The sequence below is a fragment of the Ammospiza nelsoni genome, chromosome 18 (genome assembly GCF_027579445.1).
Source record: "Ammospiza nelsoni isolate bAmmNel1 chromosome 18, bAmmNel1.pri, whole genome shotgun sequence".
Lineage (NCBI taxonomy): Eukaryota > Metazoa > Chordata > Aves > Passeriformes > Passerellidae > Ammospiza > Ammospiza nelsoni.
The window spans coordinates 2,599,269-2,617,373 of record NC_080650.1 but is presented as its reverse complement, the minus strand read 5'-3'; the positions used below and the strand labels follow the sequence as shown (position 1 = coordinate 2,617,373).

At 46.7% G+C, this 18,105-nt stretch overlaps 3 protein-coding genes across 3 annotated transcripts; all 3 read right to left on the bottom strand.

Moving 5' to 3' along the window:
- Positions 1–486: 486 nt before the first annotated feature.
- ANAPC7 (anaphase promoting complex subunit 7) lies at positions 487–7,949 on the bottom strand. Its single transcript, XM_059485418.1, has 11 exons — positions 7,757–7,949; positions 6,438–6,624; positions 5,861–5,980; positions 4,679–4,790; positions 4,274–4,427; positions 4,025–4,167; positions 3,672–3,789; positions 3,090–3,286; positions 2,229–2,453; positions 1,668–1,818; positions 487–802 (listed from the first exon to the last, which is right to left on the bottom strand). Exons 1-11 carry the CDS (start codon positions 7,855–7,857, stop codon positions 613–615), a joined length of 1,698 nt encoding a protein of 565 aa, XP_059341401.1. The 5' UTR covers positions 7,858–7,949; the 3' UTR covers positions 487–612.
- Positions 7,950–8,858: 909 nt separating this feature from the next.
- On the bottom strand, positions 8,859–13,712 carry ARPC3 (actin related protein 2/3 complex subunit 3). Its single transcript, XM_059485415.1, has 9 exons — positions 13,658–13,712; positions 13,454–13,597; positions 13,022–13,305; positions 11,931–12,030; positions 10,917–10,993; positions 10,587–10,655; positions 10,181–10,307; positions 9,792–9,886; positions 8,859–9,053 (listed from the first exon to the last, which is right to left on the bottom strand). Exons 1-9 carry the CDS (start codon positions 13,710–13,712, stop codon positions 8,991–8,993), a joined length of 1,014 nt encoding a protein of 337 aa, XP_059341398.1. The 3' UTR covers positions 8,859–8,990.
- Positions 13,713–14,000: 288 nt separating this feature from the next.
- GPN3 (GPN-loop GTPase 3) lies at positions 14,001–18,059 on the bottom strand. The gene is made up of 8 exons (XM_059485107.1): positions 17,928–18,059; positions 17,734–17,842; positions 16,817–16,984; positions 16,294–16,418; positions 15,535–15,650; positions 15,137–15,233; positions 14,635–14,763; positions 14,001–14,248 (listed from the first exon to the last, which is right to left on the bottom strand). The coding sequence occupies exons 1-8, from the start codon at positions 17,973–17,975 to the stop codon at positions 14,186–14,188; spliced, it is 855 nt and encodes a 284-aa protein (XP_059341090.1). The 5' UTR covers positions 17,976–18,059; the 3' UTR covers positions 14,001–14,185.
- Between the last annotated feature and the right edge of the window lie 46 nt (positions 18,060–18,105).

The following is an 18,105-nucleotide window of genomic DNA, read 5'->3' as shown; positions in this document are numbered from 1 at the left end:
AATAACTTTAATTCTCTACCACTGGCTCAATTCTGTACACAGAGAAATCAGCTACAAAAAGTGTCCAGCAAGTCCAGGTTGTCTATTGTCCCAAATTTATCCTGGACAGCACAGGTAATGCCCCAGAAAAAGACAAATTAACTCAACAAACAGAGCAAAAGGAAAGTGCTGCTTCAGCCACACTCTGGGAGCAGCTCCCCCAGACTCAAATGGCTGCACACACATGAGCAAGGCCTTTCCCACAAAGGAGTACAAACCACTGGATTTACAACTTGCCCAAGCACTCAGCCCTGGACAGAACTCAGACACTGTCTTCATCACAAACAAAAAGCTCATGACACACCTCAGATTCTGATGGTTTTAGTTCTAGCAGGAATTTTTCAAAATGGAAGTTGTAAATAGCCTTGGATGCAGTTAGTCCTGTATACTTAATAAATAAGAAGCATCAAGGATCTCCACAGTATTGAGATGCACAGAACTATTAACTGGTTTCAGAGTCTATTAAAACAAAAAAAAAGTCCTTTATTACTGAAAAAACCCATAGTTTCTGTTCTTCTGAGAAGAGTGGCCCTAGTGGTGTGTTCCAGTGCCAAAAGAAGCGGCAGGAGGCTTTTACTGCATCCCAAACCACTGTTCCTGATCTGCCCACTGAGCTGCTTCACTGTCACTGCCCTCCAGGTCCCCCTCTTCTCCACTCCCCTCCATGTCATCCACATCTTCCTCCTGGGTGGCATCTGTTGGACTTTCCTCTTTCTCCATTTTCTGCAATCCTTCCAGTGACTTCTGATCATTTGGATCCAAACTGAAGAAAGGAACAAAAATAAAGCATTGTCTTGAAACTTCTTTGTCTTTGTGGCCTCAAAGTAAAGAGTAACAAGAAAATCTCATCCTGTTGTCTGCACTTCCTGTTTAACATCATCAGGAGGCTTATTTTAGATGATGATGCAAGTTCCCCTTGAGCTGCTGTAGCACTGAGTCTTAAATCTCTTTATAAAACAGTTCTGATCCCCAAGAATGCATTTATCTAAACATCCCACTCTTCCAGAAAACTTAGTCACCTCTCCCAGCAATACTAATTATAAAGTAACATGAAAGCAGTAAAAATTTAAATGACTCTGCCTAAATATAATCTAAGCAGGCAAAAACCAGCTGACCCATTTAAGCTATGCAAGTTTGCAGGGGACATAAAGTGCTGGGTTTAAGGCAAATTGAAGATGTTGCAATCAAAATATGGGAATATTTTTAAAAGTAACACCCTAAAATAGCATTTAGATTATGTTAAGTTGAATCATACTATTTAAATTTACAGAACAGCTCATTTTTATATGCACCTTCTAGTGTAAAGGAATGGATCCTAAAGTCTGACTATAAAATAATTAATAACTATAAATAATTCCATGCCTTAATCCTTTTGTTAGTCAAGGAATCACAAGCCTAGTAACATATTTAGCATTAACACAGTCCCTATATTTTGCACTTCTCGGTTTGAAATCTTAAGACCAACCAATTCATGAACAGGGTGGCATTTGTGTGGTTGTGTTATTTTAATGGAGAATGACACAAAGCCACCTCTGATTCTCACCCTAATCAATCAGCAGCTCATCTGTTTCCCCGGAGGAGCTGATGAGAGGCTGTTACACCCCCCTGCAGGCCAGGGGCTGCTTTACCTCAGGGCTATGCTGTACTGGTCCATGGCCTCCTGGTACTCGTTGACAGCCACCAGGAAGTCGCCCAGGATGCGGTGCAGGACGCAGTCGCTCTGGTTGGCCAGGGCATTCCTCAGCAGGGCAATCCCATCCTCATACTTCTGCTCTCTGCCTGGCCACAGGCAAAAACACTGCTTTAATCAACAGCTGAGACAAATCTATAAAGAGTCACAATGTTCATGGTCTTGCCAACACAAGGCTATCGTCCCTCTAGAGCTGTCAGTGCAGCAGGGCTCTACTTCTTGCAAGATTAACTCTAAACAATGACTTTTTGTTGCAATAGCTGTTACATTCACAATTACATCTGCTTTGAAGCCAAAACATTTTGTTTGCAATTGCTTAAAGTGTATTATCAGCTGCTGGATGCAATTAATTCCTGAGATTTTTCCTTCAGGACAGAACTGCTAAACCCCTGGGCTGTACCAGCACTGTCACATCCCCCACATGGATGTGGCTCCAGGACACCTTTCATGTACAAAGGCACCTTTAAACAAACGAACACAGGGGGAAAAAGGAACTTACTGAGAAGTTCTGCTTTCTTTACCACGGCTTTAATGTAGTCAGGTCTTTGTGTGAGAGCTTTGTCCAGCAATGTTTTTGCCTTCTCCTGCGTGACTGGGTCCTCCAGGCAGACTGTGGCCAGCAGGGTGAGGGTCTGTGCGTTTGCCCCCAGGGTTTTGTACACGTTGTTTGCCATCACCATGGCCTCACGGATGCTGTTGGACGCCAGGTAACACTCGATGAGACCTGGGGGGGTCACATGGAAACACTTCAGGGGCTGAGCCAGCACCACAGGCACTCAGCCCTCACTGTTATCTGCACTTAGGAGCACTCAGGTGCTGAACAGCTGACACTCCAATAAGCAAATACAAATTGCAATTGAGAAAGTGAATCTGTGCTTGTCAACATATTCATTCTACAGATAATTGACTTGATGTTCATTAATGGTCAGGCACTGAAAAAAACCTCCAACCCTAAGTACACCTCATCTAATGTTTCTGTCCAATTCCAATACTGAGAGAATTAATACTTCACCTGGACTCTTCACTACTTGAAGCTGCTGTTGAGATCAGCCAGATTTAAATATTTAAACAAATACAACAAAACAAAGCTCCCAGCAGAACTAACCATCAGTTAACGTCATCATCCAAAACTGAGCTGCTCAAAGTGCCCAAGTTTGTTTAACTCCAAATTAAACAACACAAAAACCAAGAAAACCCCTTTTTGAACATCGTTCTTCCAAACCCACACGTTCTCTCGCATCCCTCCCTGACCACAGCGTAGGTTTTGGGGTAACAGTTATTTACAGAGGCAAGAACTGCTGTGCACTCCCTCGCCTCACCCCCAGCACAGCACCAGCCCTGCCTCCCCCCCAGGGCTCACCCTCGTAGCAGTCCAGGCGGCAGGGCGCCAGCCTGATGGCCTCCCTGAAGTGGATGATGGCCTCCTGCACCCGGCCCATGTTCCTCAGGGCAGCTCCCTTCAGCAGCAGAGCCTGCACACTGTTGCTGTTCAGCTGGATTGCTTTGGCTCCCAGGTACAAGGCACGGGAGTAGCGTTTGCTGTAGAAACTGTGACACCTACAGAGAAAGGAGAGGGATTGTAAACACACCCTGCCTGCAGAGCCTGTGTGCAGTCACGGGGTTCTGAACTTGTATTTGAACTTCTTGCATTTGAAGTTAAGAAAAAAAACTTCTTCAGAAATTTAAAACACCCTCATATAGATATTAAAACTGTTACTATTTAATATATTGTTGGTATTGCACGGATGTGTAACTCTAAATTTAACATACTGAAAAAAATCACAATAGATATTTGCAGAGAGCTAACATAAGTTACCCAGGAACACAACAGACAGGATAGAAAAGCACCTTCTGAATAAAACAAGCTGAACCCACTGTGTCAGCTCTAACCCACTACGTTCAGCAAATCCAGAGCTGAGGAGAGAAAGGAAAGGAAACTCACCCAGACACCACCCAGGGCTCTGCATGCTGGTCAGAAATGTTGAAGAGCCGGCAGCCCAAGTTCTCCACATCCTCCAGCCGACCCTCCCGTGCCAATAAATAACCATAAACATCCATTCCTAAAGAGACACGGTGGAGGATCAAACCTCAAGAAATAGAAAGTTCATTCACAAGAAAAAAAAGCCACAAAAACCACAAACACCTACTTTAAACTGTGCAAATACCCAGAAGGGTTCAAGACATGCAGCTTCTGAATGTCAATTCTGAACTGAAAGCTGGGGACACAATACACAATATTTTAAACTGTGTGTGGCTGTTGCTCTTCAGATCAACCTTCTCTCAGGATTTACTCACCTTTTATTAGGTAAGGATCCAGCATTTGTGCTTGTTCAAATTTCAGGATAGAGTTTTTATTATCTCCAGCTCTGAAGTACAGGTCTGCTAAGCTCCCCAGCAAGTCCACATTATCCCTCAGCAATGACTTCTTCTCTAAAGAGCTTAAAGGGAAAAGAAATGCCTGTTATTTATAAATGACACTTTGAATATCATTATAGATAAGAATTTATGTATTATTTGATTGCACCATGCTCTTCCAGCTCTTACCAAATGGTGTTTATGGCTCTGGTGTTGTCTCCAGTATGCACAAAGGCGTAAGCCTTGATCCACACTGAGAGCCAGTCCAGGTTGGGAATGCTCTGGATGATGTTGATGGTCATGGAGGCCACTTCTGCTCCCTTCACTGACAGTGAGAGCAAACCTGTATAGAGGGGTTCACACATCAGTTTAGAGGGGTTCACACATCAGTCTCAGCCACCCAAAACTTCTTTTGACACAAACTGTCTGAGGGGCAGAAACTCCATCCCCTGACAAGCACAAGCAGCTGGTTACAGGGCTTGCTACAACTTCTATAATGTGGTTATGACATGCAAATGCAAGACAGCTACAGAGTGTAATTAAAATTTTACCAGGGCTGAGCACTGAGAGTGCAGACAGAGTGCAGACACCCACCCAGGATGGCATCCAGGGCCAAGGGACACTGCCTCAGCACCTCCTTGTAGCTCGTCACCGAGGAGCGCTCCTGGCCGGCCTTCTTGTACAGGTTTGCCAGCATCATGTTGATCTGCAGGCAGCAGAAACGTGGGGACAGCCGAGTGTGAGGGACAAAGAACCACTCAGAAAGGTCACAACTCTGTCTTCAGGCCTGCCTGCCTCTGCTCTGGGCAGAAGACAACATAACCTGCGTTTCTGAGAACACTCTAAGGTACCATATAGGACAAAATGAAAACTGCGGCTTCTTTCTGAGCACAGAAATAAAATCTACATTATTTTATAGGTATACAGTGCACCTTGAAATCTGTGTTTTGCAGCAAAGAAGTCAAAAGATGGGCAAGTACACAATGCCAAGAAGGATCTGTGCATCCCTTCATCAGTCCCTTCCAGGAATCTCTGTGTCCATGGAAGTGTTTGAATTAGCTCAGCAAGTCAGAGAGTTTCCATTCAGCTTCTGAGTGGAGCCATGACTGACCAAAGAACAGAAATTATCTGAGCTCCTCACAACACAAGTAGCTGCTTTCTGATGCAGCACTTCATTTACTGGCCTATATAGGCAAAAAGTTTGCTTTTCTCAATCTTTTCTTCTTTTTCTGCTCTGCAAGTTGGTCAGAACACTCTGACATTAACTGGAGTTTAAGCCTGTACACTTCTAGGACAATTTAACATGAAACACAGCTGACTGATCTGATATGTTAATCTTTTAAGCCCTGCTGAGTAGCAGAGCCAGCAAGCAAAGACTCCACAGATTTGGCACTGCAGACCACAAGGGGATCTAAATATTTAACATTATCTAAACTGTTGTTGAAAAGGATTAAAAGATTTTAAAAGATGGAGCACTAGCAAACTTTGTACTTGCCAAAGTCTCCAGCCTCTCAAGGATTTGCCACTGCTCCAACTATACAAGAAGTTAATAAAGATGCACAAAACATTTAACTTCCCTCATTTTTTATTTAAATTCTTTCTAACAGAGGAAATACAAAATTGGTATGATTTGAAAGAAAAGGATCCAAATCAGCTAATTTAAAATTAGGGGATGCTACCAAACAATATTTAACTAATGAAAAAGACATAAAGCTATTAAACCTTCATAATATGTTCTGCCCTGAGATACACTGACAAAAACCTGCCAGAATTCACCTTTGGAGTTCTCTGCCTGGAAGGAATCCCATCAAGAATAGCAATGGCATCTTTATCTTGCTTCAGCATTGTGTAACATTCAGCCATTTTGTATTTCACTTCAATTTCTGATGGTAAACACTGAAACAGAAATGTTTAAATATGATGTTGGTTTAACCAGGTATGAAAATTTTAATAAGGTTTCTTCATAAATATTTATACTGCGCTGAAAAATATTTGGTGCATGTAAGTTAACAATGCAGCTCACTGCTAGCTCACATTGTTCCTGTATTAAAAGTATACAGAAAAACTTCATGCTGGAGACCATTTTAAGTTTTGCATTAGAAAACACCACAGATATTACCCAACCAATTAGCCTTGAATGTCAGGTTTATCTGACATGATAAATGCCCAATCTAAGGTGGTTGGCAGACATGTGAAGGTGATGCTCAGGGATGTGGTCAGGGATGCACCTGGCAGGGATTCACCCTCAAGGATCTTTTCCATCTTTCAGTGATTCTGTGAATATTGACTCAGCAACATTGACCGGAGGGGGAATGTGATCACTTGATGCAGCACATTATCAATTCTCTAATACCTGGCTCTGGGGTGTTGATGCAGCATTCCCAGTGGAAGGCCTGACTTTGGAGGTTTTACTTAAGGCTTTTTTCTGCTGTAAGGCCATGGTGTACTTGCTGACAGCATTCCTGTACTCCTTGTCGTGGAACAGGGAGTCTGCATGGTACACAAGGAGCTGGTACTTCTGAGAGGGAGAGAACAGCTCCCTGGAAGACATGCAGACAGAAAGGCTGAGGTCAGATGGCTGCAAAAGAATCAAAACCTTACAGAAACAAAGGGTTTGTGGCTTTGGTTTGTCTGGCTTCAACTTGCAGCTGCTGCAGCCCCTTCACTGCACCAGTGAGTAACAGCACTGACTCCTCACACAGGGCTCATCTCACCAATTTCGGTTATCTGTAAGCAAACAAATGCAGCAGCCACTCCTGACACCTCAGCAGCAGCAGCAGCAGCTCAGTGTTTGGCTGCTTGGCCACTGCCCCCATGCCTTGTGTAACAAGCCACAGGCTGTAAACATCCATTACACTGCATCAACTTTCTCCTGGGATTATTCACCTTTTATTAGCTAAGGATCCAGCATTCAGCCTGTTCAGATTTCAGCAGACTTTTGTTTGAACTCAAGTTTAAAAGAACAGGTTCTTTTGGACTCAAGTTTAAAAGGCAACTCAGCTCCTTGTACAGCTCTTCCTACATTATATCCCTGTTCCCACATTATAAAAACCCCTTCTATAAAACTCCTAATATCTGTGCAGACCAAATGACCCAACTGTGGCCCTCCAGGACCTGAAGGGAGTCAGCAAAAACCATGGAGAGAGAAAATTTACAAGGCCTGGAGTGCCAGGACAAGGGGGAATGGCTTTACACTGCCATAAGACAGCTTTAGATTGGATATTAGGAAAAATTCTTCCTTGTGAGGGTGGGGAGGCCCCGGCACAGGTTGCCCAGAGCAGCTGTGGCTGCCCCATCCCTGGAAGTGCCCAAGGCCAGGCTGGAGGGGCTTGGAGCAGCCTGGGAGAGTTAAAGTGTCCCTGCCCAAGGCAGGAGGGGTGAAACAAAACAATCCTCAAGGTCCCTTCATTGATTCTATGATTCTCTGCCATGTTCTAGCGGGTACCCCAAAGGGACGCTGATGCTGATACCCGGACAGAGGCGGGCTCCATCCCCGGCAGGGACAGAGGACAGGGACAGGGGAAGGCGCCAGGACAGGAACAGGGACAGCCCAGGGGCAGAGAACGGGCCAGGGACAGAAACAGGGACAGCCCAGGGACAGCCCAGGGGCGGCCCCGCTCCCTCACGTCCTCACGGCCCGCGCCGCGCGCCCCCTGCCGGCGGGGCACTCACGGGTTGTTGCCGCTCATGGTGAGGAGCAGCCCGCTGAGCAGCCGCACGTTCGAGTGCAGCCCGGCGGCCGCCATCTCGCGCACGTGCTCCACCACACTCATGCTGCCGCCGGCAGAACGGAGGGGACGGGGGGGAACCGGGAGAGACCCCGAGCGAGGCACCGGGCACGGAGCTGCCGCCGCCGCCACTCCAAAATGGCGCCACCCAGGGGTCCTCGCGCGCCACCGCCTATAGGCGGCCAAGGCGTTGCCCGCGCGGCCCGACAGGCGCGCGGAGGGCGGCCCGCGCCGAGGACCCCTCGCGGAGGCGGGAACGGCGTGAGGGGAGAGCGGTTATGGGCAGGGCTGTGAGGGGAGAGCGGTTATGGGCAGGGCTGGGAGGGGTATCCGCTCTCCTGTAGGTGCTCTGGTGCGAGACACACATTCCCCGTGCCTCCATAGCTCCCGAATCCGCCCCTTCTGCCAATTCGCTGATGGTTGCTGCAGCTAAATGTGTCTGAGGTCTCTCAGATAACGACGCTCCTGCCTATAAAAATTGTTAAAAGAGGAAAAAGACCGTTCAAAACTACATTTCCTCATCTTTTTTCCCATAATCCAATCTAAAGCTGCCCTCTGTCAGTGTGAAGACATTTCCCCTTGTCCTGGCACTCCAGGCTCTTGGTAGCTCCCCTCAAGTCCTGGACGGTGACAATTGGGTCACTCCAAAGCCTTTCACCAAGAAGAAAAAACCTCTTTGCTTTCTCTGAAGGCTCTCCATAAGACACACAGTAGTTACCACGTTAATTACAAGCAAATTTTATTGAAAACAAGGTAAAAATCACTGCACTGGACAACACAGCGTGAGAGGTCTGTTTTCCCTGGACACACGACACCGACTCCAGCCAGCAGAGCAATGACACAGCTCCCGTGCCCCACAGCCAAGCTCATTTCTTCATTTCTTCTCTTAAATACAAGCCCTGTTTTAAATGCTGTAGTCATGATTACAAAGCAGCTTGCATCTGAAACAACACGTTAGAAATCACTTATTAAGCACCAGCTTAATATTATTTGCTTACACAACTTATCTTTTTGCTCTCCCTCTATCACTCATTGACAGGTTTGGGTTTTTCTTTTTTTTTTTTTTTTTTTTACTTCATAAGCACTTAATTTTTTCTTGGTACAAAATGTATCCAAAACAAAGGCAAAAGACTCAAACATCTTGCTGTGGAAATGCTTAAAGTTGTTGCCACTTTGCTTCACTGCCCAGGGCCTGAGAGACTCTTGTTCATGAACTGCCTCTTCACAAAGCAGATCCACCACTGCAGAAGGAAGTAGAGAGTCAGAAAATCAGAAGTGGTTTCCATTGACTTTAAAGTATTCAATCTCTGACACAAAACAAATATTAAGGCTCCGGTTTTACAGATAGTTTTCCACACTTGAATTGAGGTGAACAAGACAATAGGAATGGACACAATGAGTTCATACTACAGGATTTTGAATTAATATATGAAACTACTTTGTCTTATTTTACTTTTGTTATATTTTATCCCAATCCAATCATAAATGAGGGATGCATCAGGAAGCTATGCCTTTGAAAGTAAATTAGCCTAAGTGATTTCAACATGAAATGCAGTCACATTTGCACATGAAACACGAACACTCAGGAGGTGACTCATTCATTGATTAGCGATATTTTCAATCTGGACGTGAGGCAAAACAATCGACTTCAAAGCAGCTCTCAAAGCAGAGCTGCCTGGGAAGAGAAACAGCACCTCTCGTGCTCGTGAACTCCTTTTGCCACCCCAGGCACGAGCAGATGTGCAGTGCTTTGAAGAGCTGAGCCAGACCCCTCTCATTACTGCCCTGCTTTTGAAATGGCACTCACTGTCATATCACATCAGATTACATTTACTGATAACCTGCAGCTGCCATTTCACTGTAAATTCAGTCAGGCTTGGCTGGAGTCACCCTCACCCATCATCTCCCTTCTGTCCACACGAGGCTGAACAAACACCCCCAGCCTCTCCCTGACTGTGCTGATGGCACTGAACTCTCACCTTGCTTGGCTTGTCGCTCTGAGGATCAAACACTTTGTCACACAGGCGGAGGCCGGTTTCTTGCCTCAGCTGCTGCAGGTAGGCCCTCATCACCTCTGAAAGCAGCACAGCAAAACCAGGGTGAACTGGGCACCACCAACCCCAACTGGATTTAACAGAGACATGTCAGGCATCACTGCTTAAAGCAGAGAGGGAATTCCATATCTGCAGGCTGCAGCTGGCTCAGTTGATTAGCTCCATTTATCTATGGAACCAGGGGAATCCTCGAGGTCAGAAAATCCAGCTTGCGCTGCCTTCAGAAGACAGACTGCAGACTTAGAAGATTTAAAGTAATTTTTCTAAGTGCAGTTAATGAAGTGTGACCCTCAGAGGCGCTGGGTCAGCCTTACCTTCCTCCTGCTTGTTGGCAGGTTTGGCGTAAATGGCGTTCAGAGGAAAGCCAGGCTCCCCTGGGATTGGGAAGTTGGTGATTCCCAGTGTGTACATCTCCTTCTCTCCCTGGCCTTTGGAGTTACACTGGAAAAACCAGGCAAACAATGGGTTAGCAGTTATGAACAAAAGCTGACAGAGAATTAGAATCAAATATTTTACAAATCTGGAACGGGAAAATTAATCAAGAAGAGCAACACAGCACATCCACAGCCTTGGAGTATTTGAGGCTCTGACAACTGGGACTGGGGTCCATGGCAAATCTCCTTCCAGGATTATTTGTTCCCCTGGAAGGGGAAATCCTTTCCTTAGAGCAATCCTCAGAACAGACTTTTTCCCACCTGCACAGGAATTCAGTTTTCTTACCTTCTGCAGCTTTTTCAGGCACTCAGAAATGTAGAGGGTGACATAGATCAGTGTTCTGTCAGCCTCATTCTGCAAAACAAGAGCAGGAACTCTTAGATTACAGAACTTTGTGGAACTGATAAAGCCTAAAACAGGAATGAATTCAAGCCATTTTGGGCTACAGTTTCCCCATGAGAGAGAGGTTTGCAATTCATGACATTTACCCAACTTTAAAGATTAAGTGGAAGGAGAATTTGTGATCTTCTGGAATTACTTCCTTGAAAATAAATTTACATTCACAGCACTAACCCTCCAAAGAACTAGAATATGCTCAGTATCTCAAAAAATTACCTTAATTTCATAATTTTTGAAGAAAACATTAGCTTTGAAGTAGTAGATGGCTTCATCTATAATATCTGTGTCCTTAGCTATAGAAAAGAGATACAGAGTTAAGCAGTGCACTGTTACACTACATTTGTCATAACTTTTACTCACTGAAGTACATAAATAAGGATTACTGCAAAAGCAAAACCATGGTATTTACAAAAAGGAGAAGTCAGCACCACATAACAGAAACTTCTGAAACACCCTGAGTTCAGACTGTAATATTTAAGCTTCCTACTCCCTTCTCCTTCCCCTCTGTCACTTCACAAACAGCAGCAATTCAGCAGTTCCCCACTTCTCTACCACTTTTGAGTAACTCATCAGAGTTTTAACATCATAAAATGATAGAAAAAAAGGTTTTGGAGAAAGCACAATCACTCAGATTCCATTATCCTCTTCAAATAAAGGAGGGGAGCAGAACACAGTGAGAATCTGACTTTTGCTACCATCCAAGACTGCTTAAATCCAGAAACACTTCCTTTCCATTTCCTTGTTCAAACTGAACCCACATTTCTGGGGAACAGCACGCCTGGGAAGTTCAGGTGTTGAAGGGGAATCTGTCCTGGCTGCCTGTGGGCCCTGTTGGGGTCGGAATTTCATTTCAGTTTTTGCAGCCCCACACCCCGAGTGCTGCTGTCCCTCAGAGCAGCCCAGAGTGTGAGCTCTCTGCAGCTAAACCTCCACTTCCTCTGACAGAGGCTTCACACCAGCTCAGCCTCCTCAAAATCCTGCTCAGAGCACAGGGGGAAGCACCAGAACAGCAACCAGAGGCCCGGGTTACTGAAACCACCAACTCAACATGGGGCACGATTATCTGTGCATAATTATTTTCTATCATTTGCACAGCTGAAGTAGTTGAAAACTTCCCCCCTCTCTGCAAAGCTTTCCATTTCCCACTGGTGACTCTTGCTGGGGCTGGCTTAGAGCAGCCCCTGGGATGATGAGCTACATTCAGTAATTCAGAGATCATTACAAACTTACTTTCTCGAGGTGCTGGGCCCTTGAACTGGCTTCTGATGGGTAACAGTGCCATGTTCCCAATTAGCTTGGTGTCTGAGTCCATTAAAGTGGAGTGGTAAGCCTAGAGACAGGGAGAGCTGGTTATTGATCCTACTGAAAATAGACATTTCCATTTCCAATCATGTGTCTTCATCAAGCAGGAGTCACAGCCTAGTTCATTATGATGCTTCCAGCATTTTATCCTTGCACAAATAATTGCTATTTTCTATTTAGGTCCAAATCTTGGTGCCATTCTGGTGAAGACCAGGAAAGCACCGGGAGATTGGATAAAATCTGTATTGTTGGTCTGCAGGCACAGTTCATCCCCAGGCTGCCTGACCCCACCTTGGCAGCTCCAAGGGGTAACAGCCCTGCTCACCTGCCTGAGTTTTGGGGCATTGCACTGAAAGTTAGTTGTCATTAAAAAACATGTAATTTATTTATTTAATGTCTGGGTATTAACAGTAGATAATTATAAATAAAGCCAGGCTTAATGCAGTAAAAAAAAAATCCCAACAAAACTGATTTAAGTGAAAAACAAACCAGCTTTCTGCATACAACAAATTCTTCCTGGAAAGCCGATTTTAAACAACTAATAAGTTCAGTTTTACGCTCTTTCCAATGTGCTGTGCCAGGCCACTGGGAATCCCTCATCTCCCTTTTGTGGGGGGCAGAGGAAGATGTGACTGGGAGGGGCTGGGTGTAAAAAGCAGTTTATTGCACTGAGGGGAAGGTGGTGCGAACAAAGCCAGAGCAAAGCCCGGCTGTGGCCGCCCTCTCCCCCGGGGCTCGCACCCTCCCGGCCGCGGGTGGGTCCCGGCAGGGGGAGGAGGAAGAGGAAGAGAAGGAAGAGGAGGAGGAAGAGGAAGAGAAAAAGGAAGAGGAAGGCGGTGGCCCTGCAGCAGCCTCCCATGGAGAGCCATTCCCCGCTCCCCGCAGCTGCAGCCCCCGTTTCCCTCCGCAATGAGCAGAGCCCCTGCCCCGGCCCGGGATCGCCCCCGCCGCCCCCGGCCCGGCCCCGCCGCCCGCTCCCTCCTGCCCGCGCTGCCGCCGCCGGGCGCGGAGCCGCTCACCGGCATCTCGAAGGGCAGGAGGCGGCTCGGTGGAGCCGGGCGGGAGGGGAGCGGGGCGAACCGGGCAGGAAAGCGGGCACAGAGCTTCCTCCTCCGCCTACGCTGCAGGAAATGAGGCAGCGGCAGAGGCGGTGCGAGGAGGGGAAGCGGGAGCCGCGCACCGCCCCGCAGGCAGCGCACCGGGAAGGGAGCGGCAGGCAGCGCTGTGCCCGTGCGGGGAGCGGCCACCGAGAGGCACTGCTCCACCGGGGCACCGCTCACCGGGGCACCGCTCCACCAGGGCACTGCTCCACCGGGGCACCGCTCACCGGGGCACCGCTCCACCAGGGCACTGCTCCACCAGGGCACCGCTCATCGGGGCACTGCTCCACCAGGGCACTGCTCCACCAGGGCACCGCTCACCGGGGCACTGCTCACCAGGGCACCGCTCACCGGGGCACTGCCGGGACCGGGAGGGTTCCGAAGGGGTGCCGCGATGCTTCGCTCCCAGCTGTTTCTCTCCCGTGCCTTTCCAGCACAGCCCAGCCGGCGGCACGGGGCACTCCGTGTAAGGAACACAAGAGGGCTCCAAACGTGCTGTGTTCAGACGGATACAGCATTTAAAGGTGCACATTCCAATTGCTGTCAAACCATTACCTTCCCTGACAGCCAGCGTTGCTGAAATTGTCCCCTGGTATCTGACTGCCGGCATGAGTCAGGGAGACAAAATGGGGAGGTTTGGAAACTGAGTCACAATAATTCAACTGCAGGGCTGGGGTTTATCCTTTCAACATGCCCCAAGCATGGCTCATCCCAAGGCAGTCTGGAGGTGAATTAAACCATGGTAGTTTCCCCAACTTTCAGCCAGATCAAGACTTTCCTGAGCCTTTTCCTCTAGATATGCAGGATTTGCAGGTCTGTTGAACCTCTTGCCCAGTTCTGGCTCTGCTTTTCTATATGTACTAACACTGGTCTATGTATTTTATAACACACACAAACATAATAAAAAAAATTGTTTATTAAAGTAGTTACAAGGTCATGTAACTCACTCTCCATTATAAATATTAGTTATTTTACAGATAAAACATCAAGTGTGTTTGTGTAGGGTAGGGGTTGGGGTTTTTTTATTTAATTTTTATTTTTTACTAAAAACAAAATATTTTCCTCCCAGTTTGAACGTGTTTCTTACTCATCCACATGATCTTGAAAGTATTCATCCACAAGAGGAGATTTATCTTCTTCACATTCCTGTAAAAAAAACCACAGAAAAATATAAACCTTCCTGGGATGAACACAGGAATCATTAGGAGACTTTGAACAGTCATGCAGGAAAACATCTAAGTGATCTCAGTGGTCCTTTCTGTCATCTGAAGGTTAAAACTCTGTTAATTTTGAAAATCAAAGCAATACTTTTAAACAACCATTTGATCAACCTGCATATGCAAGATGATATTAAAGAATTTCATTTTTATAACTAAATGAAGATGATACAAGCATTGTCACTGAAAGACTAAACATGGCTTATTTTGAACCATACTAAGACAATTTATTAGCATAGCAAAAAACATATTTATATCAGAACTTCTGTTATGGATACTTTTTAATTTTTTACCTTCTCACCAACAGTCCCTTACCTTTGGTTCTTTAAATTCCAGATCCTCTCCGTACTGAATGGTGAAGTCGATGTGCTGCAGGACGATGTTGATGCTCTCCTCATCAGAGCGATCCAAAGGCAGGAACCGAACCATGCCATAGTCATCAATCTGCACAAGGATTCAAGGGAAACGCAGGGAAATGCACAAAGTTCATTCTCAATCACAGCACTCAAAGCCACTTCCTTAAACCACTCTTTTCTGGACTTCTAAAATACCATTTGAAGTCACACTGCAAACCAATGGCAATTCCGTCCCCAGAACACCTGGTTACCAATCCTGAGTTCTACACAGCAGCAAATTCCCAAAATTGCCAACAGAAAAGAATTCAAAGAAAATGTATTGGCTATGATCCAGATATCAAGAGCATCATATCAGTAGTATCAAGAATCTCATGCTAGTCTGAAGAACTAAAAAACTGAGTTAACAGAGGCAAAAAGTGATAGTGAATTTTAGGGTACCAGCTCAAAAGCAATGTACCTACCAATCCACATATAGATTTGGTCAGCTTTTTAAACCTTTTGCTTTTCAGTATATTTGTAGAATCTTCAATCATAGAATACATATCTGGATCCAAGTACCTGGAGACACAAAGTCATCATCACCACTGAAAGTCTGTCATTCAGAATGACACGTAAGATCCAAGATAAATTATTTACAGAAAAATCCAGAGATCAGTACAAATATGGAGCTGTTCTTTTGACTCTGACTAAACTAACCAGCCTGCCCAAATGTTTAAAGATTATTGCTTGAAATAAACAAAATCCATCTTCTCCCACTCCAAAAGAGCATGTTTTAATTGTGGGAAACATTAGACTCAACTTCCAGTGAACTTTGTCTCAGTATATTGTACTACAGAGTAATTATTTTATTGGAACTTACTTTTCTATTTCCTTCTTGGCTTTCTTGCTCAGCAAATCCATTTTGGTCATGACATTAATCTGTGGGATCTCCAAAGAGATCATTGCACTGAGAGCTGCCAGGATCCCAGAAATAAACTTGAAGAGGATGAAAAATGATGTATTAAAGTACAGAAAAGCACAACACAAACATGCAGGACAAGCACAGGCCAAATCTGGTCATGAGTATATGGAACATGGACACAAAGCCATGTGAGGAATCATTCTCTCTGTTGGAAAAAGGAGGTGCTGAGTACCCCCTCAATCTTTAGAGCTTCCAATATGGATCTGCCACTGAAAAGGGCATTAAGAAAACCCAAACCTTTATTGGGACAGTTACTGCTAAATGGGGAAGGTGGCCTGCTTGTTCTTGGGATCTGAGAAAGCTCTCGTGGAATCACAGAAGAATTTAGGTTGGAAGGGACTTGTGGAGGTTACCTGGCTCCTACAACTGCTCAAACAGAAGCACTTCCAGGTCAGACCAGGCTGCTCTGGGGTTTGCCCAGTCAGATTTTGACTCTGCGAATGCCTGTCCCAGTCTGAGCACTCTCACAGTGCTGGCTGTCTGTCCATCCATCTGGGTCTGTCCTTGCTGCAGGCTGTGCCTGAGGCAGCTGATGACAGCAACCACATCTCCCTGGACCTGGCAATTCTTTCCTCTAGGCAAACCCAGCTCCCCGAATGGCTCAGACTTGTTGTTCTTTATAAAAATGAACTTTATCAACAGATTTCAAATGGATACCTTGAAAGATTCCACCATGAACTGAGAATCCACGAGGAAAACTCCACAGACACGGAATTCCCACTGCTGCAGCTGCTCCACCAACTGCTTCATCACTGGCAGGTGTGTGTAGAGCTCGATCTGACCTGGGGGACGCTCAGGATGTTAACAGGTTGGAATGTGAAGCAAATAGAACAGCCCACAGTTATATGTAGACAGGGGAACTGTACTTAAATAAAAACTGGTGAGGAAAGCACCCTCTTTTCAGGCAGCTTTGTGTTTGGGTGAAGTGGAAAAGATATAAAAGGGTTTTTCCTCCTTTGGTCTCCAGTTAGTGCTAGTTTGCAGTTGCCACAGCTGATGATGCTACCAAACATCTGTGCAGTCACCCAGGTCAGCCCAGGACCAAGTCCACTCCTGAGACACCTGAAAGTGACTCTGACAACTGTTAACAGCTCAACAAAATGGGAATTATCACAACAGTCTACAACCAAATTTTCCAGTGCTTATGAAGAGTGATACCAAAACATTGGTGTGTGCTTACCTGGGCAATCAAACAAAACATAGTCATCCTCCACGTGCCCGAGGCTCTCCTCCAGCCAGCTGAAGTTATTGGCAAAGTATTCCATGCAAAACACCAAGCCACCATTGGGGCCAAACCTCAGGGACTCATCTTCCATGACATCATCCACTTCTATCAGCTCACGGATATCTGTGACACACAAACGGCACCAAAGGCAGGGAGTGAGCTCTGCAGGGAGGGAATGGGCTCCAAAGGCAGGGAATGGGCTCTGCAGGCTGGGAATGGGCTCTGCAGGGAGTTCAGCAGCTGAGAAAACCAACAGGATTTCATAGCAGTGCTGTGGGATCTCCCTGGCACAGCCAGCCACCAAACACAACCGGTTATATTCACGAAACTTACACAAATGCCTTAATTCCCCAAGTAAATATATGCCAAATACTTCCTGGGACTTGTTTTGAGGGTTCCTGGTGATTGTCTGGGAAACATCTCATTCCCCAGATTTTCCTGTTATGCTCCTGTATCTTCTAATGAATCTCTTCTGAAAGTATCTCAGCTGTGTGGCCAGGTCAAGATGCACTTTTCCTATCACCTTTGTTCAGACACAAACACTGTTGTTGTTCTCAAAGCTGAGGCATCTGCGGTACATGTCAACTGGTGTAGGCAAATACAGGGACTGAGCAGGAGCTGGCACAGGGCAGCAGCCCCTGGCGCGGGGAGTTATCCCTGGTACAAGAGCGCGTTCATCTCTGACATCTCTGAGCACTGTTTGCTCCCAGACTAGAATTATTCACCGATTTAAGGATCACACGTTATTTTATTGAAACGATTTTCCCACATCTTCCCCCGCTGCTGCACGGGCTCCGTTTTAGAGGCACAGAACCGGTCCGGTCGCACGGGCAGGGCTTGGCTGGGAGCCCCGCCGTGCCCGGGCCGCTCACCTGCCATGACGGGGTAGCTGAAGAGCTCGGCCGCCGGGTCCAGGTTCACCACCTGCACGGCGCGGCCCAGCGCCTCGCAGTGCTGCACCATGGTGGAGCAGTACGTGCTCTGCAAGGCACACGCGGCCGTCAGGAGCCGTCACGGGGCTCCCGCCGCCCCCGTTCCCCGCCGCTCCCCGCCGTTCCCCGCTCACCTTCCCGCTGCCCGCCGGGCCCATCACCAGCTGCGCGTACCGGGGCATGGCTGCGGCGGCCCGGCGCGGAATGGCCGCTGCGGCGCCCCGTAGCTCGGCCGAACCCGTGACGGCTCAGCGCATGGCCCCGCCCACCGCGGTACGGCGAGCCGGCGGGGTCAAACCGTGCACGCCCCTC

What these genes read in the sequence shown, in the direction of transcription:
- ANAPC7 (XM_059485418.1), bottom strand. Translation starts at nt 7,857, where the DNA reads ATGAGTGTGGTGGAGCACGTGCGCGAGATGGCGGCCGCCGGGCTGCAC. An exon ending in AGAGCCATAAACACCATTTG is followed by an intron (nt 4,168 to 4,273) that starts GTAAGAGCTGGA and finishes TTTCCCTTTAAG; the next exon opens with CTCTTTAGAGAAGAAGTCAT. An exon ending in GAGCCCTGGGTGGTGTCTGG is followed by an intron (nt 3,287 to 3,671) that starts GTGAGTTTCCTT and finishes CTTTCTCTGTAG; the next exon opens with GTGTCACAGTTTCTACAGCA.
- GPN3 (XM_059485107.1), bottom strand. Translation starts at nt 17,975, where the DNA reads ATGCCCCGGTACGCGCAGCTGGTGATGGGCCCGGCGGGCAGCGGGAAG. An exon ending in TGTTTTGTTTGATTGCCCAG is followed by an intron (nt 16,419 to 16,816) that starts GTAAGCACACAC and finishes AGCGTCCCCCAG; the next exon opens with GTCAGATCGAGCTCTACACA. An exon ending in TCATGGTGGAATCTTTCAAG is followed by an intron (nt 15,651 to 16,293) that starts GTATCCATTTGA and finishes ATCCTCTTCAAG; the next exon opens with TTTATTTCTGGGATCCTGGC.
- ARPC3 (XM_059485415.1), bottom strand. Translation starts at nt 13,712, where the DNA reads ATGCCGGCAGTCAGATACCAGGGGACAATTTCAGCAACGCTGGCTGTC. An exon ending in AACGCTGGCTGTCAGGGAAG is followed by an intron (nt 13,598 to 13,657) that starts GTAATGGTTTGA and finishes GTCTGAACACAG; the next exon opens with CACGTTTGGAGCCCTCTTGT. An exon ending in TGCCAACAAGCAGGAGGAAG is followed by an intron (nt 9,887 to 10,180) that starts GTAAGGCTGACC and finishes TGCTGCTTTCAG; the next exon opens with AGGTGATGAGGGCCTACCTG.